The 24,407-nt window shown below is 44.1% G+C and overlaps 1 protein-coding gene across 1 annotated transcript in view; it reads left to right on the top strand.

The window, feature by feature from the left end:
- Window positions 1-24,407, top strand: part of Sik3 (SIK family kinase 3) — a 213,389-nt gene that overhangs the window by 125,402 nt on the left and 63,580 nt on the right. Inside the window, exon 4 of the mRNA XM_028783636.1 lies at window positions 11,698-11,859. Coding sequence (XP_028639469.1) covers window positions 11,698-11,859 — 162 coding nt within the window. The remainder of the gene's footprint in view (window positions 1-11,697; window positions 11,860-24,407) is intronic.

Raw genomic sequence — 24,407 nt, 5'->3', positions numbered from 1 at the left:
AGGTTTTTGAGATACAGTCTCATTGTGTAACCTACTCTGCACTGAGCGCACCACCCTTCTGAGGACTTTGGGTACCTGCCATCACACCCAAGCCAAATATTTTTGCTGAATTTAGTATATGTATGTTTCAAAGGAATTTTTCTGTGTCTTGTATGTACATAAATATACATGTGTATCTATGTATCTGTATGCAATATGTACTTTTCCTGAGAGGTTTATCAAACTATGTTTTAACACTTTTAGGAAAATGTAATTTTCCTTGGCCAAGTAATAAGGACATGAAAATATTTCATCATAGCCTTTATTGACATCTATAAAGAGTTTTTAATTTCATATTTGGAATTAATACATCACATCTCAGTATATCATTAAAATTTGATGTCTTGAAGATATTCCAGTTGGCATTCCATTTTTTAAAAAGTTGTAAAGTATTCAGTATGCAGAATTATTTTAACCATTTCCAGTAAATTAATAATGATACTGCTGTCCTATTATCTGTAAACTTTGTAGAATGGAAACTCTAGGTGTCAATCACTGGCCACCGATCTGTCACCCTACAGCCCCGCCAAGGCATCACCCTTCCTAATGTTTTGAGCTTAGCTACTCTAGGGACATTATGTAAATGGAATCACCTTGTATTTGTCCTTTTGGGACCAGTTTATCTCAGCCAACAGGATGTTCTGTGTGAGACTCATCAACGGCACACTTCATGTGTTCATCTAGTGATGGGCCCTTGAGTTCATGCTCGGTCCTGACGATGATCCTACTGAACACTGATGTACCAGTGACAACCCTTTTTCACTGTGAGCATGTTCAACTGGACGTAAGGGAGAAGGGTCTCACGGTAAACCCTGATGCCCTCATCACCCAGGTTTGACAATTAACAGCATTATGCTGATGTCTGTTTTTTCTTTTTCCCAACTGTTCTAAATTTTGAATATTTCCCAATTAAATTCAAGAAGCATATTGTTTTATTCATAAATGCTGACTGTTTTTCTTACATGTAAGGGATTTTTTTTTTTTTTTTGGTTTTTTTCGAGACAGGGTTTCTCTGTGTAGCCCTGGCTGTCCTGGAACTCACTCTGTAGACCAGGCTAGCCTCGAACTCTCGAACTCAGAAATCCGCCTGCCTCTGCCTCCCAAGTGCTGGGATTAAAGGCGTGCGCCACCACCGCCCGGCCACATGTAAGGGATTTTAAACAGCTTAATCTTAACATCTATCTTAAGGGCACTAATACTGTTCACCTTTTGCTTTGTTTTTGAGACAGACTCACTGTGGCCCCGACTAGCCTGGAACACTGACTCTTCTTCCCCAGGCTCCCAGGTGATGAGAGCATAGGCATGTATGCTCTCCCACCCAGCTAGTGATTTCTTAGTTTAAGATATTTTGCAGCTTTAGACAAGGTTTAGTGGTTCTGTCTTACCTTAAAGGCTTTTTTCATCCCTTTGCTCCCCTTCTCCTGAGTGTTCTTTAGCATGGCAGTCATAGCTCAGTCTTTGTCTGTTAATTCCAAATATCCCAATCTTTTTGGTCCTGTTTTCACTGACCATATTTGTAAACACTTGTTTCATTTACTTTGTGTGTATGTCCCACAGCACACACGGAAGTCAGAGGACAGCTTGTTGGAGCCAGTTCCCCCCTCCACCTTGTGAATCCCAGTCTTTGACTGTGGCTGACAGGCTTGACAGCTGCTAGCACCTCTGCCTGTCAACCAGGTTGCCAGTTCTGCTTCTTTCCGTTCTTGTCATTTTTTCTAGGTTGGGCAGGAAGGGCGATCACTGCAGGGTGATCTGGTTGTTACCTTCGGTGGTGCACTTTGTTCTGTCAGGTGATTAAATTGCAGGCTGTGTGTGGTTCCATTTCTATTTATCCTTACTCATATGTAGCCCAGTAAGGGATAGTTTTCTGGAATATTCACCAGAAGCTGTTCTTTTTAACTTGAAGGAGATCTCCAGGATCTTCTGAGTCCTGTGGAACTCTTGTGCGGTTCTAGCCTTGTCAAGGACTTGGCCATAGCTCTGAGTAGAACTGCCATGCTGATTTTTGAATTTTAAATGTGTAGCTCAGGATAGCCTCAGACTTGCAATCCTCCTGCCTCTGCCCCACACGGTTGCAATTACATGTATGCAACTACACACCTTCTTCTTTGCTAATTTTTGGTGGTCTTTTTCAGTATTATTGCTTTTCTTGTTTCTGTAACAAAATCCTGGACAAGAAGCAACTTGAAGGTTTATTTCAATTGACATTTGATCATGGCAAGGAGGGGCGTTGGCCACAGACACTGTCACCGTGCATCCAGAGTCAGTAGCCGGGCAGTGGTGAATGCTGGTGTGGGATCCCTCTGTAGTTAGGCTGGACTTTCCATTTTATGTAACTTAATCTAGAAAGTTCCTTACAGATAAAACCAGAAATTTGTCTCCAAGGTGATCTCAGAGCCTCTCAACATGACACTTCAAGCCATGACCTTGTCTACCTTAGCCTTCGTTCATGGCTGTCTACAGTGTGAATATTCAGTCCAACTTCTGAAGTCTGCTGGCTTTTTAAGTCTTCCTCCACTGCTGGAAAGCCCAAAGTCCTAGTGTCACAGAAGACTCAAGGTGGCCTCCCAACTGTTAAGCCCTATAAAATCATAAACAAATCACACACTTCAAATACACAGTAGCTCTGAATAAACATTCCCATTTCAAAAGAAAAGAACGATGCATAGAACAGAGCGATTGGGTCAAAGCAAGACCAAAACCCTGCAGTGAAAACACCAAATCTGAAAACTTTGTGGCCTGCATCTGGGGATTGTGATGGGACCACCTGAACTCCACAAGGCTTGAGTAGCCCATGGCCCTTCATCTGTACTGCCTGTCACACGGCCTCTTTCCTCGCTGGGTCTGCTAGGTGCCTGTAGCTTTCCTCAGTGCCTGTCCCACGGCCCCGGCGTTCCTAACCGTCTAGTGTCTCTCCATTGCAACTCACCATTGCCTGCATCTTCACAGCATCACCCAGGGCTTTCTTACAGGAACCTCTCCCTTGCCACATGTGGCCTGGCCTCAGTGATACTCTTCAACTGCGACTTAGATCTTCTGGACCTCCACAGTCCCGTGTCTTTCATGCCTGAAAGCTCAGTACTATGTGGGCTAATCCTACCAATGTCTGCCGTCAGCTCAAAGTGGAGCCTGGCCTCTGCGGACCACAGTAGTATTACCTCTGTGTGCTAACGGCGAAACGCTGCTCTAGGGTTCTGTTTTCAAGGAGGAGGAGGGGGATCCTTAGTGACATTCTCAGTTGAGGGTTTCCTCTTTCAAATGAATTTTCAAGTTCATACAATGGACTCTCTAGTATCTTGCCCTTAGGACACAGCTCCTGTAGTCAGTTTATATTGCCTTCATCTCTTTTCAAAATCCTATAGCCCTGTAAGGTTACACTGCAACTCTTTTCCTCTCAAAGTGCACATTTTTATATCTTTCTGCTTTGCCTTTGATACTTGTCTCATAGATGCCCTGGATGAGAGCTGTAAGAGGTAGGCACGTCACAGCCTGAGTGCTGTCCTGTATGTCCGTTTCCTGTACCATTGCCCTTATGGTCAGATTCCCTTCTCGGAGAGCGCACAAATGGCCTTTAGCCCAGTTTCTAATCCAGTTCTAATTCTCCTCTGAAGCCTGGGAGCCAGGCCTTCACAGTCTTCTGTTTGTCTTGGTAATTTGGTCATCCAGGCTCCCACCAGAACGGCCCAGGAAGCCTGTTGACAGCGTGCTAGGGCTTGCTGCATTTTATAATGCATCAGTGGTCTTATGTCTTTTATGATCTGGAAGCCCTTCTTTCTGCACTTGCCACATAGTTTTTGCTTGTTCCTTTTCCTGTGTAGTCTCTTGCTTAAGAAGCTAGGCTGTCTTGTAAGATATCTAAGTACTGAATTTGACTGATCAGGTCTCGTGTCACGAAACATGGCTTCCTAGCTCTCTGTTTCTTATAAAGTGCCAGTTGTAGTCCCAGTTTGCTTAAATGTAGGTGGAATTCCATGGTGGAGAGGCAGGCTTCTGTACACTTCTTCCATCAGTTCCCTTCTTGGCTGATAGCTGTTTGGAGATATTTGGATAATCTGCGGGGTTAGCTGAGTGTCTGTACTCCCTTTCTGACAGGGTTCTCTCTCGACCGTGGCCCGTTCAAGCTGCCTCTCCCACTGATCACCTAGAGACATCCTTCCATGCAAAAATCCTTCTAGTCCTGACGTTGCAGAGGTTGAGATGAGATAATAGTCTGTGGCTAGCTAGACTAGGTCACATAGCAAATTTGGTTCAGGTCAGCTTGGGCTATACAGCCAAGACCATGTCTCAAAGCAAAGTTCACCCCCAAATGATGCAAACTGGTAGTTTTCTAAGTCTTTCTTGCTTTCTGCATTTATCAATTTTAAAGAACTCTTTACTTTTAAAAAATTAGAGACTGTAGCAAGGTCAAATTTCAAACAAGTTGGTACCCTAACAGTGTCCAGTGGGGCCCACTTGGGTTGTTTTTATTTCTTCTCTAGTAAGACTGTGAGTCCATAGACTAGAATTTGGCTGGCATCCTTTTTGTTTGTTTGTTTGTTTGTTTGTTTTGTTTTTCGAGACAGGGTTTCTCTGTGTAGTCCTGGCTGTCCTGGAACTCACCCTGTAGACCAGGCTGGCCTCGAACTCAGAAATCCACCTGCCTCTGCCTCCCAAGTGCTGGAATTAAAGGCGTGCGCCACCACCGCCCAACATAGCTGGCATGCTTTAGTGTACTGAGGTTTCATTCTTTCTCTCCATCCCCATCTTCTCCCTTTCTCTCTCCTCCCTGCCACCGAGCTGTCTCCCTGTCCTGTGTCATTATTCTCTTGCTGCTCAGATTCTTTCACTTAGGAACCTCATCCAATTGACTTCCCAATAACTCCTTTTCTTGAATATTCTCTGTCTTGGATTTAGAACTGAACAGTCGCTATCTAAAGGAGAGTACACTAGGAGAAGGATAAATTCTGCCTCGGTAAGCAGTCATATTTATTTAACATTTATTTAATGTTAAATTAACATTACTCATTTGACATTGCTTTTCTGTTCCTCCTACACAAACAGAAGCACACTGCATGATTTTTTTTTTCTACCTTGTAGGAACTCAAGAATAGAGGTATCACTCAGACTAGCCGACCTCTGCTGACATACTGGGGCAGGATGAGAGACATCTGTTGCTCCTGCAGGAAACCACAATTAACAGTTCATTACAAGACTTTTGGGATAGGAGGTACCTTATCACAAGCCTCCAGGCCTTATGCTTTAGAGATCCTTTTTAAGGATCCCTGTCAAAATCAGTCATTCTTTCTGTATTCATGTAAATGGGCTTGGTATCCAAAGGCTAGCACTTAAAAAGAACATAAAATGCCCTTAGTTTACAAACCCCACTTAGTGGCAAAGTGAGTTAAAAAAAGAATGTAGTCAGAACTCTGTGTTAGTGGATCCTGCGTCCACAGATGGAGAGCACTAGTACAGTTGTACTGGTCACATTCCTATTCACTGTCCTCTGAACAGTAGACACATGCCAAGCGCTTCACATGTGCCAGCAAGGGTACAAGTGCAAGAGGGAGTGACAAACACACAGAGCTCCCTGTTGACACTTGTTAGTAGGAGAGACAAACAACATGCAAACTGCACAGATATGTAATTAGTCAGAAGATGATTAATTGTGAAAAATCTGGGGCCGGGGGAGCAGTGGAGAGTTGTGGGCTCAGTCGTTAACAGCAGCTGCTGCTCTTGAAGGGGGACCAGAGTTCAATTCTTACCATACATGTGGTTTCTCATAACCTTCTGTGACTCTAGTTCCAGGGGATCTGACGCCCTCTTCTGGCTTCTGTGGTCACCAGGCACACACGTGATACACAGATAAGCATGCCAATAAAACACCCACACGTAAGATAAAATCAAAGGGCAGTCAAGGGAGGACTCAGGGAGAAGGCTGTAACGCTATCAAAGTTCACACGTTGCTGGGAGAATCAGGAGAGAACAGAAGGCCTAAGGCAAGAGCTGTTTCTGTTTTTGAACATGACAGAGTGGTCCAGGGAGAACTGTGGGGTAGTAGAATATCGTTGTATCTTCTGGAGCCAGGAGTTAAGTAAGACAGGCTTACTTGTGTGGACATGTGCAAACATTCTCATCAAGGACTAACTCCTCAGAAAGAATAGCTAGCAGTTGTTCTGCATCCAGCCACAGTGAGAATGCTGTGTATCTGCATGTGTGATAAAACAACACAGAACTATATACGGATCATACCCATGTCAGATTCTGGGCTTTGCTTCTGTTCTGTAGCCATTGAGGGAGATAGTGAAGGTACAGGGGACCTAATGGTATTCTCTTCTTAGTACCTTGTGACTGTCTAGAGAACAGATGCAGGAAGCCTTAGGCAAAATTGGGGATAATACTTAGGAGTGGTATCAAGAGATCTCAATAATCTGGGGGCTGTTCACCCCAATTGGTGATGCTAGACAGGGTGGAAAGCAGGGTGCTGGCTTCTGGGAACTTTTGGGAGTGGAGTTCATAGATTGTGTTGATGTGTTGAACGGTGAGTCTGGGAGAAGAAACAGGTAACGCAGACCCCTGGGAAGCTGGACAGACTGTAAGAAGCACCCCAGCACGCCCAGAAGCCCGCTGTGTGTTTCTGCCAGGAAACAGAGCAGCAAGCCTGCTTCCTCCACCCTGCTGCACCCTGGCCTTCACGTCAGAGGACAATGGGAGAGCAAAGGGAGCGCTCTCCTTAACCTGCTGGCGGGCAGTTTGAGTTATTCTGGCCTCACCCTGGCTCTTTTGGAAAGAAGCATTTGTTTGATAAACAGGAAGTTGTTTCTATGGGTGTCGGAAGAACAAATGATAGAACCAAGTGGCACAGTAAAGGGTTGCTGGCTATAGTTAGTTTGGAAGGGCAGACCAGGTTTCAGGCCACCACACGAGACCAGCACAGGCTGTGTTCACCTTTCATCTCAGGAAACAGTTTCTTTCGCCCATTGCTTGACCTGCAGTGCTTTCCATCAGCTCTGAAGAATGGAGACAGTCTGCACAGAGTGGAAAAGTGACTTATTTTAAGAAAGGTTAGCTCCCTTCCTCTGTTCTATTAGTGGCATACCTCTAAGACTCCAGTGAGGCTGGTCTAGGCGAGCAAAGACTGGCCTGTGTGTTTCGCTCTTTGAAAAGCTGGAACCTGAGTACACCACAGTGTATCCCACCTCCACCTCGTGCCCCAGTAGACTGGGACAAAGTGAGAGTGAATTCTGAGGCAAGTCTGTGTGCTAGTGCTGTAGTGGTTTGGAACCACAGACTCCATTCATTATTCTGTCACGCTTGGAGGGTGTGTGAGTTTGAGAGTGCCACTCATGTTTGAAAAACTTCACGGGGGAGCACCTGAGTATCCGTGGCAAGTGACCTGTGATGACTGGTGAGCGGGGAAGAGAATCTCTGCCCCACTTTTGATAGAACTTAACAGGGAAGTAAATGGAGACTCACTTTGTAATCTGTTGTAGCTTCCTGGAGCCACGTTGCAGTTCAAGAAAACTTAAATCAGCACCACCTTTCAATAATAAGGTTAGGGTTAGGATCTGTGTGACAGACTGTACATAGCAGGTGTCTCCTTGATGCCAGCCTAGGGGAAGGAAGGGCAAGATGATCAGAAGCTAAGGTCCTGAGGACAGTTGAGACTCGTTCTATCAATCAGGGCTGGTGTTGGTAGCCAAGACACAGGAGAGCTAGCTCACCAAATGACCTGGAGGAAGTTACTTATAGCTGGAATCCTGATGAAATTCAGACCGTTATTCTTTGACTGTTGAGTGGATTCAGAATCCGCTGTGTGAAAGTGCCCCACTGTTGATTCAGATCCTGACTGCATCTGTGTAGGCTGACTACTACTCTGGATTTCTCCATCAGAGGTTAAATATCCCAGCTGGATATTTGCTTCCTGCCTCCTGAGTCTGTAGGAACATAAAGCAACCGTTTGTCAGCAGACCACTGAAAGGCAGGTTTCTACAGGGACTGAAACTGCAGGCTGTTGGTTTCCTGGCACACCCACCTGATCTTAGACTGAGAGCAAACTATGGGTGGGGGGAGTCCAGCAGATGAAAATACAAGCTGAGGCTAAGGTGCGAGCGTGCCTAAGCCCATCAGACAGAGCTGGAAGTCAGGAGCAGGGAGCATCATGGAAGAGCAGCGGAAGCAAGTGCTGAACTGGGGGGAAAGCCGCCGTGCCTGAGCTACTTACGGGACAGCCACCACTCTACCCATAGCTACAGAAGTAGTGTGTGGATGTCTGTAGTTGCAGTTCTGGGTGATACTAGGATCCCAGTCTACCCAGAACGCTGCCCAGTGCCTTCCACCAGGGCCCCAGCAGTGAGAAGGGGTCTGTGCAGCACAGGCAGCTGTTGGAGAGCTTGGAACTTAACAAAATTCTTAATTATGCCCTGCATGGTGCTGAGTGAACCTGTAATAAATGTTTTTAAATGTCGAAAATTCAAGATTTGTTGTATATGGTAACTCCTAAAAGTACAGGCTTATCCCCAAATGCAGGAGCTTTTTGTTGGTCCTCATTTGTGACAGTTGACTTCCATTTAACAGAGCGGGAGGTGGGGCTGTTGGCAGTATAAATGTTTTATCCAAGGACAGCCAATGTGTCAGCGTAGAGATAAAACAGAACTAGGCTGCACTCCACCAGCCTGAACGCTATAACAATTTTGAGAACTTTCCAATTATTTTAGAAAAATAAGGTACTTAGACATTTATAAAGAAGTTTTTTTTTAATGAAAGAAAATCTCTTATTTTGGAAATCACAAAATTAATCATTCTGTCATGTTTGAGAAGCTTTGATGTGTTTTGGTAATTAGTGTTTACTGCCAGATGAATGTCTCTTGGGCATTTTAATTAGTGGGTGGCATGGCCCAGTGAGCTTCTGATGGTAACCCTTCAGAAGAGCTTATTCTTATGTTTCTCAAGAAGAGCAGTCTCCTCAAAGCTCTTTAATTAGGCCAAGTTTAGCAACTAAAACATATTATTAGAATAATTAGGCCCCTCTTAAGGGAATGGGGGTCAGGGAACAGGTACTGTTAGAGAGGGATCCCTTAAAATCCAGTGTCCTGGTGGATGTCCAGTTCCCAAGTGGCTTGTGTTACGTTGGCTGTCTTCAGTCAGGGACTTTCTATTCAGAGATCGCACTCTCCCGTGGATCTCACCAGCAGCCTAAGTATGCTGGGCATAGACTCTGCATTCCATTCTGCCCTCTGTGGGAAGCCGCCTCTTACCTCTCGCCTAGAGCCTTGTCTCCTCTTCACTTTTTTCCTATTAAGTTGCAAGTAACTGTGTTGGGTTTTTTGTTTGTGTTTGGTTTTGTTTTTAAGGGAACCACTTTAAAGATCGTGTGTATAGGAAACAAAACATTATAACAGGTCTTTTAAGGGTTGTTTGCTTTGTCTATTTTTAGTGATTTCAAACAGTCTCTTCCTAGGTGGCCCAAAGCTGGCCTCAAACAAGATGGCCCCTGCCTCAGCCTCCCAAGTCCTAGGATGATAGGTTTGTCACACCTGGCTTGACTGATCTTTCTTAGTAGTTATATACATGTAATAGTGTGTGTGTGTGTGTGTGTGTGTGTGTGTGTGTGTGTGTGTGTGTGTATCTTCTGTGTGTCTGTAGGTATGCATAGTGTTTACACTCTAGAATCGTGTCCCTTGCTTTCAAAATGCAATTTATACTTTAAAAAATCTGTCATGTAAATGGATTTCCCTCTGGTTGCCTTGCTTTGCCCTTCTCCCTGGTTCTTGGCTGTCTTTCTCTGTATCTTTGCAGTTATCTCTAGTGGTAACACTTTACCCTAGATTCTGTTTTCTTACAAGTTTCAAGAAAGATAACTATCATTAGTCCTGTGGGTGAGGTGTCACCAAAATAATTGAGTGATTTCAGTGAACCATTAATAAGCAGTCATCTGCATTCATATTGCTTAATTTTAATTAATCACTTCCTTATCTCAGGACCATATGATAACATTTTCTGATGGCAAACAAGACCTTTTTCTGCTAGATCTTTTGGTTAAAGGACTTTTCACAGAAGGTTATTGGATGTTTCCAACAGAACATGCTATGTCTTTTCTTCTCCCTCCCAGTCTTGCTCCCTCTCTGTCTCTGTCTCTCTCTGTCTGTCTCTGTCTCTCTGTCTCTCTCTCTCCCTCCCCCCCTCTCTCTCTCTGTGTGTGTGTGTGTGTGTGTGTGTGTGTGTGTGTGTGTTTGGTCTTTCAAGACAGGGTTCCTCTGTGTAGCCCTGGCTATCCTGGAACTCACTCTGTAGACCAGACTAGCCTTAAACTCACAGAGATCCGCCTGCCTCTGCCTCCCACTTACTGGGATTAAAGGTCTGCACTACTCCACCCAGCTAGTATACACTCTCCACTGCCGAGCCATCTCTTGTCCCAAGGCTGGCATTTATAATCTCTTCAGCTGTCATGATGTAGGGTTAAGGGTATTAATGATGCTGGCTCAATGTAAACCTAGTACCTTACTCTAAGATTCTAGGAATGTTCTTTGAAAACTTGCTATAATGACTATGGAACGACAAACTTGGTTTTTCAGTCTTGAGGGTAGCCTGATCTCTAATATTATAGAGTCTGTTACATGATGAGGGCTTTTTTTTGGGGGGGGGGGGGCTTTGACCTCTATTCTAGCCACTTGTCTATTGATCATTCTTCTTGGTAGGAACTTCATATTACCTGTAAAAATTAATATTTTTGTTCTAAGAAGAGCAGATACAGATATAAAGATGTGTGTGCCGTGGTAAGTGACTCAAGTATGTTTTTTGTGTCGGATTATAGCACTTTATAAAGTAAGAGAAGCTAGGACGGACAGAACTGAGTGTAAGGGCAGTCTTGCACTGTGTGGTGTCTGCTCTGGTCTGAGAAGATTGGTTGCTAAGACTCTGCTTTTTGACACACTCTTCAAACACAGGAAATGCTTCTGATGCTTATCTCCATGTGTGTCTGCTTATGCACATGTCATCTTTTGCAGGGACAGTTGAATGAGAAGGCGTTCAGTGTTAGAATTCTGGAAAAGTAGCATTAATCCCTGAGCACACTTTTCCAACATGGACTCTTTGTTTGTGTGTGGTTTTGTGTGGGAAGGAGGTGGTTCAAGACAGGGTTTCTCTGTGTAGCCCTGGCTGTACTGGAACTCGCTCTTTAGACCAGACTGGTCTTGAAGTCAGAGATTCGAGTTCTTCTGCCTCCCAAATGCTGGCACTAAGGGTATATGCCACCACTGCCAGGCAGCAATTATTACTCATATGCAGCCTCATCGTCACAAAGGGCTCAGGCTGAAAGTAGTTTGGGCTCTAGTGCTAGCGAGCTTTATGGATGTGTGCAGGAGTGTGCATTGTTCCTCTTCAGCTCTGTCCAGGTTTTGTTGGTTTGTTTTAGATGTCCGTATGTAAATAAATGTTTCACCTGCAAGTATGTACATTCACCACATGTATACCTGGTACCTGTGAAGGCCAGAGGAAGTCCTCAGATCTAGAGTTGGATTACAAAAGTCTCTGAGCCACCATGTGTACTGCTGAGCCATCTCAAGCCCCTCTGTTCACTTTTTAACTCTATTGTCTGATGGATACTCACTTGCCTCCTTAAGCTGCTTGTGGGGCTCTGCCAGCATCTGGGGTAGCTACTGACTCTGCTCTTGTTCACCACAGACCATTTGGTGGCCCATGGAAGAATGGCAGAGAAGGAGGCTCGGCGGAAGTTCAAACAGATCGTCACAGCTGTGTATTTTTGTCACTGTCGGAATATCGTTCATCGTGATTTAAAAGCCGAAAATTTGCTTCTGGACGCCAATCTGAATATCAAAATAGCAGGTGAGGTGTGTGTGTGTGTGTGTGTGTGTGTGTGTGTGTGTGTGTGTGTGTGAATGTATGTGCTGAAGACAGGAGTCATGGTTAAAGTAGAAACTGTTTAGTCTTTTTTAAAAACTTAGAGCTGGGGGCTTGTTCATGCTGAGGACACTCCCCTCACTGAGCTACACCCCCACTCCAGACTTTGTTTTCATAACCTGAAAATTAATAAACTTCCAAAGCACATTTAAAAATATAGTATTAGCAGGAGCTAACTCTTTAGGAAAAAAAGGAAGAGGTAGTATTTCAAATTCTATTACTTTGATAAATCCTTTGTAAATAATGAGGAGTAAAATACTTTTTAAAGTAGGAAGGAAAACCCGCTGAAGTGATGCTCTCAGCTTCTCCTGCCAAGTCTGGTTTGGGCCAGCACAGACACCACCCTTGCTCACTCCACAGGCTGTGCTTTATGGGCATAACGTAATGTTGATTTAAAGCTGCCTTATCTCTCAGGATGAGAAAAGGTGGGCTTAGGAGGTACTCAGCTTGTTCTGCGTGTTTTCTTCTCCTACAGACGTAGATACGTGCTTCCGGCTCTCACAATCCACTGAGTGAGCTACTCAGCCAGTTTTCAGCTCTTTTTTTTTAATTTCAGTTCATCCCCTTATCATCTTCCACCACTCTGCCAGGCTAACTTGTACGTTTCTTCCTTCCTGGCTTACACTTGTTGCTCTGACCTGTCAGCATTTGCCTGACAGATACAAGTCCATCTCCTACTGATGAGCAGACAGAGAGTGTATAGCAACTATAAATAGAAAATTGGGTTTTTTTTGTTGTTGTTCTTTGACAGTTTCTAATAATACATTGTATGCCCCTTATCTCTCAGAGGAAAATAAACTAGTTCATGCTGAAAATTAAAGTATTGTTTGACTATAACTGCTTTTCAAAGCCAAGGAGTCAAAAGCTGTTCTCAGATTTCCCTGTAAGCAGGGCAGGAGTTGAGAGTTCAGATTTGTATCTTATTCCAGGTCAAAGTACCTGAGCAAGCCAGCTGTGTGCTTCTGTCTCTTAGGGGCAGACCTATCCCCTTTTCTGTCAATGCTCTTGTTTCCACCCTGATCTCAGACTGACTGCTGTACTTGTGTTCTGAAGCTCACATAGTCTTTCACTGTGTTGAGCCTTGGCATGACACAGCAGGCAAGAGTCAAAGGTTTTCTTTTTGGCTTGAGACTAAGCCAGGCACTCTGACTCATCCTGCCTTAGCCTGTCAAAGGACATTACTTAGCATGAAACCATGATTTTCCTTTGTCTCCATGTCAGTTGTGGCTGTTCCCATAGAATTAGGTAATGTGGAAAGACCTGGCAATGTCAAACCCTCTTTTGTAAGTTTTTTTTTTTTTGTAGCTTCAATGAAATTAATTGTAAACAGTATACACTGAAGCTCTCAGTGCTCAGACGTGTGACACAGGAGACTGAGGGGAGAATCTCGACTTGAAGGCAGCCTGGATGCGTTGCAAGACCCCATCTTGTAAAAAGTGCATTCCAACAGGCCTCTTAGCTTCTTCCTGTCAGTGAAACAAATTAACACAAACTCCATGGCTGCAAGTACAATGATGTTCTAAGTCAGCTCTGGAGGTCAGCAGCACAAACCATCCCGTTAGCAGGCCTGGTTCCTGGAGGACCTAAGGGAAAAAAAAGCCCAGGTTCTTGCCTTTTTTACCTTGTGGAGGGAACCTGCCTTTCATGGCGTCAGCTCCATCTTTATGACACTCCATGAGCCTCATGGTTCCATTGGGATGACTGTGTCCCTCCTGATTCCTGGTACTGTAGGAGCCGTGTCGTTACATCAGGTCCTCCTGGATAATCCAAGCCTCCCTCTGCAGGTTCCGAGTGTTACCATGGTCACTTCCACAGAAAGCTCCTTTGACACTCACGAGGATGGGGACGCGTGGCAGCACACAGATGTGCTCGGAGGACACGAGCCCGTCCCAGAGCCATTGCGTTATTGAGTCGATTAAAGAAAACCCCTCTTTATATTTTATAGTTTTATTCTCTTATATAACCTAATTTTAAAGTGTTTTTCTTGTGTTGTGTTTTGATGCTTGGGTCATGATTTTCACTTTAGGGTCATTCTGATTAAGTTAAGTAAAATTCCTGTGTCAATTTTTTTCTGGAGAAACCAACAATAAAAGCAAAGGTCATTGATAATTGAAACTGAAATATTAGTGGAAGGTGATTTAAAAAAATTTTTTATAAGTAATTAAAACAAATCCAAGCACCCACAGTAACAGTCTACTTGCTGGTGTGCCAGTGAAAGCTACCAGGGCGCTGGCAGCCAGCCAGCCCGTATGTCCTCTGTGTTCTAGCACATAAGACTCTGGTACAGTTTTAAAGTTCGTTTTAAGTGTTTATGTTTTTAGTATTTGTTTTCAAAGCAAAATAAAGACTAAACTGGGACTGTAGTCCACGGTCTGCTGCAGTGCCCAGTGTTGATCATGCACGCTTTCTGTTGCATTTCCTCGCTATGTGGTTTCTCAGTCATCGCTTGAGTCTGGGGTGTTTGCACATGTGTTAGATGGAATTCTCATTCGAACTTGGTGTATCGTCCTCTAACGTAATGGATCACCAGGAGAAATGCCTTTACTGGAGTCCAAGCAGAACACGACTAAGTGCCGAGTGGACTGGGGGATAAGCAATGAAATCAACCTTATTTCTAAGAGTTTAAAGCGACTATTAGAGCCCCGCTCTCGTCAGTGGTCATTTTTGATACCATATTAGAAACCTTAGGAAGAAGTCACTGTATCTGAAAGACATATATTTACAAGAGAGAAAATGAGCTCTCTCTCTCTCTCTCTCTCTCTCTCTCTCTCTCTCTCTCTCTCTCTCTGTGTGTGTGTGTGTGTGTGTGTGTGTGTGCGTGTGTGTGTATGTGTGTAAGAAAGTCTTCTTATATAGCTCAGGCTGGCCTCCAACTCAAGAGCCTCCTATTTCAGTCTCTAGATAGGTTATATTATAGGCAGGCATACACCACCATCTCTGCCTGGGGGAAAAAGAGTGCTAATAAAACAAACCACAGATGTTATTAGTTCTGGCACACCGTATCTTAGCCATTAGTGAGGCTAAAGTAGGAGAATTTTAACTTTGAGGCCAGCCTGAGCAACTTTTTGAGACCCTATCTCAAAAAATGAAAGTGGTGGGCGCACTCTGCTGCAGAACACTTACCTAGTATTAATTAGGTTCTGAGTTCAATCTTGGTACCACCAGAAAAAGATCCTCAGTCTTTAGTCCCTCATCTTTAAATTATGTGTATTAAGGAACAACTTATTTTGAAACTAATAAAAATTTTAATTATGAAATGTAAGCAATTAACATTTTTATGCCAATTATTTATCCAAGTGGTTTTGTTTGAAAAGCATTCTAGTAGCTTGGCTACTAGCGGTATTTGCTGCCAGGTCTGATGACCTGCATTCCATCCCCAGCACTCACTCGTTGGAAGGAGGAAATTGACCCTGTCAAGTTAGCTGTCCTCTGATCTCCATGCACACACTATACATGTGTTGCCCTCCCCAACAAATAAATAGTTGTAAAGGAAAAAAAGTTGGGGGCAGGGTCTCATTGTATGGTCCTGGCTGGCCTGGAACCGTATGTTGACCAGGCCTGCCTGCCTCTGCCTTCTGGGCTCCACCACACCCAGGTTATTCATATCGGTAACCATTGTACTTGAACACAGAGGCAGGAGGATTGCTGTGAATTCAAGGTTACCCTTAGCCACATAATGAATTTCAGGCCAGCCAAGACTACAGAATAGGATCCTATCTCAAGTAAATTGTGTTCACTGTGGAAGGTGAGTAAGTTCTGGTTTTGTTTTTATTATATTTACTTTTTGAGGGACTTAATGTGCAATATATGTTTAGTAGTTGATACTACAGTTAGCTTACTACATAGCTATCCTACCTGTCCATGTTAGTCTAGTGCTAGCCCTTGGCATGAGGGTAGACAGAGTCAGCTGTAATTCTATACTTTACAGTTTTTTATGTCTATTCATTTTCCTTTATCTATTTCTAGAGAAAAGGAAAATTCACTACATAGTTGGGTTTTTCTTCCTGGTTGTAGAATTTAGAAGTTCTTGTTAATGGCATTAACAAAGTTGTTTTCTGGAGAATCTCTTCAGAGGGGGTTTGTTGTGAGTGAGGCTCCAGCATTTGCAGACAAAGTTGCAGGATCTGGAGCTAAGGATCTGCTGGGTCAGCTGGGGCCTCAGCAGTTGTCTCCAAAGGTTCCTTGTTCAGGTGGCTCAGCAGCAAACAGAACAGGAAAAGGGACTCCTCTCCGAAAGGACCCGAGGTCCGCTAGGGCCGCAGACTTTGAGAGCACTGGCTGTTGGATAATACCAGAGTGGTTCCGCATAGGGCCGGTCCCATGTACCACTGAATGCCTTTGTGTATGTAAATACAGTGTGTTCCAAAAACTTGAGAACCATTTTATCTTCCAGTGGTTTTAACTTCCAAGATGGATTTATGACCCGAGTCCATGCAGACCACTTCTTGTACCCACTGCTGGGGAAAGGAGGGGGTGCTTAGCTTTTAACCCTTCCGTGTCCGTGTTTCACATGTGTGCAATTCTATAATAAGCAGATAGAGGAAGGGAGCGCAGCCTAACTTTCAGTCCATAGCACGTGGCCGGGGATCATCCCTGGCTGATAGTGTTTAATCTCTTCAGCTAATATAGATCATGTGACAAAGATATGTTCCGACCCATTAATGAAACAGTATAATCACCATATACTTCCATAGGCTGAAGAACACACTTTAGTGTATAAAATCCCAGCTTACTGGAAATGTACAGGATCACACTCTGTTTGTTGCCTCACCCCACCTTGTTAGCACACACCTATTGTGTACAAGAACCTCAGTAATCAGACCCCAGCCTGAGGTACCTATTCTTCTCTATGGCCAGACACCTAACTTTAGACTTTGCCTTTTCATCCCTACTAGGTGGGAGTGATGGGGTCAGGAGGGCTGGAGCCAGACGGTGCATACCCTCAGACATGGCTAAGCTTCCAAGGCCTTCCAAGTGGGCCTGGAATTGGACTAGAGGTTGGGCCAGGTTTAGAGGTATTCGTATCTTTCCATATCCCCAGACATGTGAGTTCTGTGGAGGAATTACATATTGTGGGCCTCAAATTGGACTGGGCCTAATACCCTAAGTTGGCCTGGAGATTGAGGCCTGTGTGCCATGCAGGAGCTAGAATGGGGAGCAACTCAGAGGATCGCTTCCCTGGGCCCTGTACTGTCCACCTCAGAGCTATGAAGTTAGAAAAGGTGGAATCCAGCCCAGGACATGAAAATCCTGCAGAAAGAACTAGAACAGCTTGCCAGACCCCTGAAGCAGAGGAGGAGTACCGTGGGGGAACACCTAGTCCTAGTTGGATAGAGGACTCACCCTACCGTCCACTGCTTTAAGGTCCTGCAGCTCAGCTTCCAGAACATTTGACCTCAGGACCCTGCTGGAGAAGTGGGCAGAAAAAACAAGAACCGTGGGGAGATTTGCACAGCCGAGACCCTAGTGCAGGCACGGAGAAGTAGAAAAGCATGGAGAAGTGCATGAGGGGGACCTGGGGAACATGGATCTGCAGGGCAAATGATCAAGCATTGACTGTTCCCAAGAGAGGAGTCTGAGGAGCAGGTCTCCTTTCCCAGAGGGCAGTCTGTGTTCTTTCCTCTGCCATAGGCCCTCATTGTGGTGCCTCAGGCTGCAGGAGCCTTCATTTCACCATGTTAGACCCTTAGGTCCAGTTTCCTGATCCAGACTTCATGCTAATGCTCATAAAGACAAACGCCTTCCTCAAGACGTGACATCTGAGGTCAAGCTCGAAGGACTGTGGGATCAACCGTGTAGAGGAGAGACTTGCAGAGGCTGCATCAGCAAGTTTGGATACACTGCCTACTGTGTGGTCACTGGTTGAGGTCCTGGGGATGCAGCAGCAGGGGAAACTGTCCCTTTCGATATCATTCTGATGAGGAGAGACACACAATTCTTAATAGAAGAAAGATCTGGCCTTCCAAGCTGAAGGAAGATAATGCAAAGCCAGAGAGAGAAGAGGCAAGTCTAAGGGAGGAGGCCAGCATGGCCAGAGCCAAAAAGGGAGAGTGGACGGAGTTAAGGTGACAGGAATGGCCAGGGCCAGTTGCACTCCAAGATGTGGGATTTTATTTTGGTTCTCCTAGGAAGCTGAGGCCCAAGTCTAGTAGAATGTCATGGCACATTTGCAGACAGCTATGGGATGGGCCCTGTCTTTGATCCTGAGGCTTATATGGTGAGATGGGAGGCAAAGCCACGAGAATCACTGGAAAGCTGGTAGGTCAGCTAGACGGGAGGTCACAGCATAGCAGAATCAAGAGAGACTCTGCCTCATAACCAGGTAGAACTGGCGCCCAAAGTTCTGAGCCCTGCATGTGCCATAGCACACATGGACGCATGTGCTCATGGGCAGTACATTTTGTAAAAATGGTGTGGGAGCCATGTGTAAGAAATCGTTTTTTTTTTTTTTTTATCTTCACTAAACTGTGAAATTGCTTGACTATCAAGACATAATAAAGTAGCTTCACTATAGAAAAAAAAAAGATTTGGGGAGAAAGAAAGGCCAGAAGTCGATAGGACCTGTTCAAATACTGCAGAGAGTTAAGACATGAGGTTGGTGGTCACAGACACGGGAAGATAGGAAAGGGCAAAACCAGGAAGAGCAGAGAATTTTCAGGACGGGTTAGCAGTGGGGTAGCTGAGCCATGGAGAGGGAACTTCACATCCAATAATTGTTTGCAATGGAAATTATGTTTAGCCGTCAACAGTAAATGGTATGTTCTTGTTTAATGGTCAGTAAGTACACTGCTGTTTGGAAGACAAGATTTAAGTCTTATTCCCAAAGATTAAGCAGTGAGATGTGTATGTTTTAAAAAAATTTTTTAAAAACAAGTCTAGAAAACAGTTAAACCTAGCTGACTTACTCCATAAAGAAAAGGGCTTTCAAGTTTCAAACATTATGAGAATGTTTTGAAAATTGTGGAAACTTATTTTCTTTAACCAAAGGAAGTTGGAAGGTTTCCCCTTAAATGTCCACTCCCAGAATGGGCTCCACGAGACTGTTTCCACTCTGTGGTATTGTTTTAGTTGGCAGTCAGGAGACAGCAAGGACCTTCAGGGTAGCTACAGAAAAGCCAGCCCTTTGGGAAGGGTTCCCAGAGTGCATGGGCTTAAGAGACAGTGGAAAGCTCAGGCCTCGGGGTAGTGAGATTGAGGGAGTGAGGTTTATTAAGAGTCAAAACACTCTGTGGGCAAGCACACTGACTTTTTGCAATGCATAAGAGAGTTCAGAGGGTGACAACCTTGGGTTTCTGCGAACGGCTGCTCTGTGCTGTGATCGGACTGCCCGGTTGTCCCTGAGAGTCCTTATGCTGCATTCATCCGTCAGTCCATTCCCTATCCCTGACCCAACACTTTATTTGGGTCACCCTTCACGTCTTCCAGGCTGACAGGCCAGGAAGTGGAGAGCCAGAGAAGACCGTCGGGACCTAAATTCAGGTTATAATGGAACCTAACTTTTGCTGTGTCCCTGGGATGACATGTAACACTCATGTAGAAGGCACTAAGTAACTCTGATACGTGCTAAGTGGTTGAAAGGTAAAATCTGAAAAATTGGAAACTGGAGAGAGATGGTTCATTGGTTACGAATGCCTGCCATACAACCAGGAGGAACAGAGTCTGGGTCCCAGCAGCCACGTAACAAACCTGGCTCACACCTGTTCTCTGGCTTTGGGGAATCACTCTTTTGGCTTCCCATAAGTACATAGGTTCATGCCTCCATGTGTGCACACAACAGGTGTAAATTAATTTTAATAAATAATACAAATAGTAGTAAAACACTCTAAAAAGTTTTCTCTTCTAGGGATCAGAGAGTTGGCCCAGAAGTTAAAAGATGTGTACCATGCATGCAAATGACCCGTGAGTTTGGTTGTCACACTTGTATTGACTGGTTTACAGCTGTTTACAGCTCCATCTGCAGGGAATCTGAAACCCTCTTCTGCCCTCTGAGGGCACTACACTCCTCAGGCACAGAGATACATACATATACATAGATTAATTTTTAAATTAAAATCGTTTCTCCTAAATCTTGCTCCTAAGACTAGAACTCTGTAAGTGACTATCAATATTCTTTTATTCAAAAGTATTTGAGAAATATATGTAGATATGTATCTATGTGTATGTATACAAATATGTTTTGTATGCACTGCCTTGTCAGATCTTTCTTGTTTGTTTGTTTGTTTGTTTGTTTTTCAAGACAGGGTTTCTCTTTATAGCCCAGGCTGGCCTGGAACTCACTCTGTAGACCAGGCTGGCCTCGAACTCAGAAATCCACCTGCCTCTGCCTCCCAAGTGCTGGGATTAAAGGCGTGCGCCACCACCGCCCAGCAAGATCTTTCTTTCATTAGAGAAGCGAGGGTCATGTCTTCCTCAACCACACATTCATCTTACAAAGACCTCTAGATCGTGCACACTGATGCCTGTTCTTTTCTTCAGCCTCTGGGATTCCTGTACTGGTATCTATTAATTGCAGGAACCTCATTTGGGAGATAATTAGAAAATGGAGATTGGGGGTTTTAGAATAGAAAAAGAAAGGGGCACAGAGGCAGCAAAAGGATGGAAGATTTTGCTTTGAGACCTTCTGACATAGACAAGAATCTGTGGGAACAGGAGCCTGAGCTTACTTTGCCTCCTCTTCCCTGGGAGAGGGGACTGAGCTGAGGGTAATAGGGTGCTCATGTGCTTGAGCCCCCCAAAAGGCCAGCTCTAGATTTCAGATTGCTTTGTCTCTGGGACCACAGGGGACACAGCATTTAATAAAACTTAGGCCAGTGAGGATGCGAGGTCAGCGAGTCTTGCTGCCCTTTCCAACCAACAGACACGTACTCGCTCCCATTGAAACCCATGTGAACACATCAGGTAAACACGGTTACTTCCTAGTCTAGATAATACCAATACCTAAGACAAATAAAAAATCTCAGTCTTGTGAAAGTTACAGAACTCTCAACAATCAAAGAGTAAGTGAAGGAAGCATGGAGACACTGACCGGTCACTTCTAATCTGGAATGTTTTGCAAGGACATCAATAGCTTATCTGTTTAGAGTATTGCTGACTTCATTAGATGACATAGATGCAGTGTGGTCTTCCCTAAGTCTATCCTAGACCGTGCTTCACTAATTCCTCAGCAGAGTCTCTGGCTCTTTAGCGACAGTTGTCATTGGGAAGGACTGACGTGCCCCATCACTCTAACATAAAGGATGTCTGGAGTTTAGTGTGTAAGACTTTTAAAGTGCTTGCACTGGCCGTCATGTTTGCATGCACATACACGCACAAATGACAAAATAATTTAAGAATAAAAGGATGTCACTAGGCATGGTGGCATATACCTTTAATCCCAGCACTTGGGAGGCAGTAGCAGGCAGATCTCTGTTAGCTGGAGGCCAGCTTGGTCTACATAGTGAGTTCTATCTAGGGCAGCTAGAGCTATGGAGAGAGACTCTGTCTCAAAACAACAGCAGCAAAAAAGAATATTTTTTTTAAAAAGTATATGACTGCTTTTTCATGAAGTCCCCATTAGACAAGAGTCTGGTTCTCATTCTTATGAGTTCAGACATATATTTTTATTACTTCTCTTAAAAATCATAAAAGAGCAAGTATACTATTTCTAACTGTTTACTCAGTGTCAAACGAGTAAGACCATTTTGCTAATGCCATGCCTGGGTATCTTGAATAGGCTTTTAAGGTTATACTGGGCTGTGTGGTCTTTGGCTCTTTGCTTAGGCTGCACATAGCCCACCATTAATTTAACACCTATGCATACAGGAAGGAGCCTTTCTGGGCCAGTGATTTCTGAGTCTTTGGGTTCTCAGTGGTACTGGAGATTCATGTCTCAAAAAATGATAATAAAAGGCTATGGATATAGCTCAGGGATAGAGATGTCTGGCATGTTCAGAGTGCTGGGTGTGATATACCCCAAAGGAGGGAAAATGGGGAGAAAAGAAGAAAAAGGGTTCAGGCACAGGCTAACATCATTTGTTGTACAGCTAGTTCAAGACCAACCTGGGATAAATGAAACCCTGTCTCAACTATCCTCTCTCCCAAAATGATACCAATTTTCCCTTGCCTTGTCTTCTTCTTCTTTTTTTAATATATATATATATTTCATTTTATGTATGTGAGTACACTGTAGCTGTCTTCAGACACACCAGAAGAGGGCATCGGATCCCAATACAGATGGTTGTGAGCCACCGTGTGGTTGCTGGGAATTGAGCTCAGGACCTCTGGAAGAGCAGTCAGTGATCTTAACTGCTGGGCCAACTCTCCACCTCCTCCCTTGCCTTTTCTTAAAGCTAATTAATGGAGTAGTTCTTTAGGTCTCCCCACCCTCCTGAGTGCCTCTGAGTATGGTTTAAGTGTGTCTTCCTTCAGGCGGGGCTAGTGGGCAGGCTTCTCCCTCAGGACTGGGATTGCTCCGTTGCAGTAGTTGGTTGCCTTCACCGGGAGGTAGACGTTCCTGGTATTTTGTTAAATTTATAAGTTATGAACCCCTAGACTATATAAGGAATAGGGAATACTAATGTTGAAGTTCAGATTAATGAGAATAAAGGATTAGCTGGGCAATGGTGGCACATGCCTTTAATCCCAGCACTTGGGAGGCAGGGGCAGGCGGATTTCTGAGTTCGAGGCCAGCCTGGTCTACAGAGTGAGTTCCAGGACAGCCAGGGTTACACAGAGAAACCCTGTCTCAAAAAACCAAACCAACCAAACAAACAAACAAAAAGAGAGAGAGAAAGAGAAAATAAAGAATTACTTATGCAGAGCTTCAAGATTCACTTCATCGGATTCGTGAGTCACCCTGTTTATCACTATTGTATAGCATCAAGACATGCTACTGAGGCTCAAAAGCCAGACCTTAAAAAAAAACCTTGAGTATAGACAGATGAACATACACACACGATGCAGACATAATCAATTCAAATATTACATACTGATAGCTATATATCTATACATGTAAATACTGTAGTGCATTCATAGTATAGTATAATAGATTATTATAAATCATGGCCCTAAGCTTGCTAATCCATTTTATCATTTACAAACATAAAACACAAAAATAATTCAGATAAACTGATTTGGTGGTTTAGGTTTTAATATGTCCACTCCCAATGCCAAGTCATTAAAAGCTTTTATGTATTGTAATTAATTAATTTCTGTGTATATGCAACTTCTATAATAAGCCTTATATATCCAACTGAAATGAATCTCTGTCATAAGTGAGTTAGCTTGAATGCTGCTAATGGATCTGACTCTGCTTGAGATTTATGAAGGACTTTTCAGTCTTGTCTTTCTTTTCTCAAACAAAGCAGCTTGCCTCACATTCAAGTGTCTCCTGCTTCAGTTTCTGGAATTACATATGTGCCACCATACCAACTCTCTTAAATCAACTAGTTTGGTTTTTTTTGTTGAGGAAAGGCTAGGAGAATTGAGACAGATTTCCAGGTACTGCAGGCGGGCCTAAACTATTTGATCATAAATCAAGCAAAAACAACAGAATTGAGTTTTTTGTTGTTTTTTTCATTTCTTTCTTGGGACATTTTAAGACAGTACTTCATTTTAAAAGGGCTTTGTACCTGGGTATGGTAGCCCACATCTGAAATTGAAGCGTTTGGCCGTCAGGGGAACAAGATTGCTTCAAGCTCAAGACCAGCCTGGTAGCTGGTACCCACAGTAAGCTCTGGGGTTCTACAGTGTGAGCTGGAGCTTGAATGGGGGAGGGAGAGAGTAGCCCCACAAGCTGTTCTTGGGTACACCAAGGCATGCCCTGCCCCCACCCCCAACTAACTAAATGCTTTTAAATGTTGGAAAAAGAAGAGAACAAAAGAGGAATTTATGAGGCAAAGAGTGAAGGAGGCTGGCTTCCTACACTGAAACACAAGGGAGTTCTCCTTACCTTCTAATCTAAGTGGAGCCATAGCTTTCCCGGCACATTAGAAGTTCTCTCAGCTCTTGTTTTGATCTGGGTTTTCTTTTCATTCTTTTCTTTTTTTCTTTTTGAGACTAGGGTCTTAATTCTGTACTGTAGTCTAGACTGGCCTTGAGCTTGCTATATAGACTGTGCAGGGACCTTGAACTTGTAGCAGTCCTCCTGGCTGTGCCTCCTCATGCTAGGATTATAAGTGTACGCCACTGTCTCTAGCTAAGATTTCTCTGAATTCTTGATAGAATCGTTATGTAAGCCAGCACTTGGGAGGCAGAGAGATAGACAAGTCCTGGGTCCTGGGTTTGTGGCCAGCCTAGCCTGGTCTACAGAGTGAGTTCCAGGCCAGCAGGAACAGGACAGCCTAAACAGAGAAGCATGTCTCAAGAAAGAGAGAGAGAGAGAGAGAGAGAGAGAGAGAGAGAGAGAAAGGGAGAGAGAAAGGGAGAGAGAAAGAAAGAAAGAAAGAAAGAAAGAAAGAAAGAAAGAAAGAAAGAAAGGGAGAGTGAGAGGAAGG

The sequence above is a fragment of the Grammomys surdaster genome, unplaced genomic scaffold, assembly GCF_004785775.1.
Source record: "Grammomys surdaster isolate TR1022 unplaced genomic scaffold, NIH_TR_1.0 1164, whole genome shotgun sequence".
Taxonomy (NCBI): domain Eukaryota; kingdom Metazoa; phylum Chordata; class Mammalia; order Rodentia; family Muridae; genus Grammomys; species Grammomys surdaster.
Note: the sequence above shows the minus strand (reverse complement) of the source record. Positions and strands in the feature narration are given on the sequence as shown.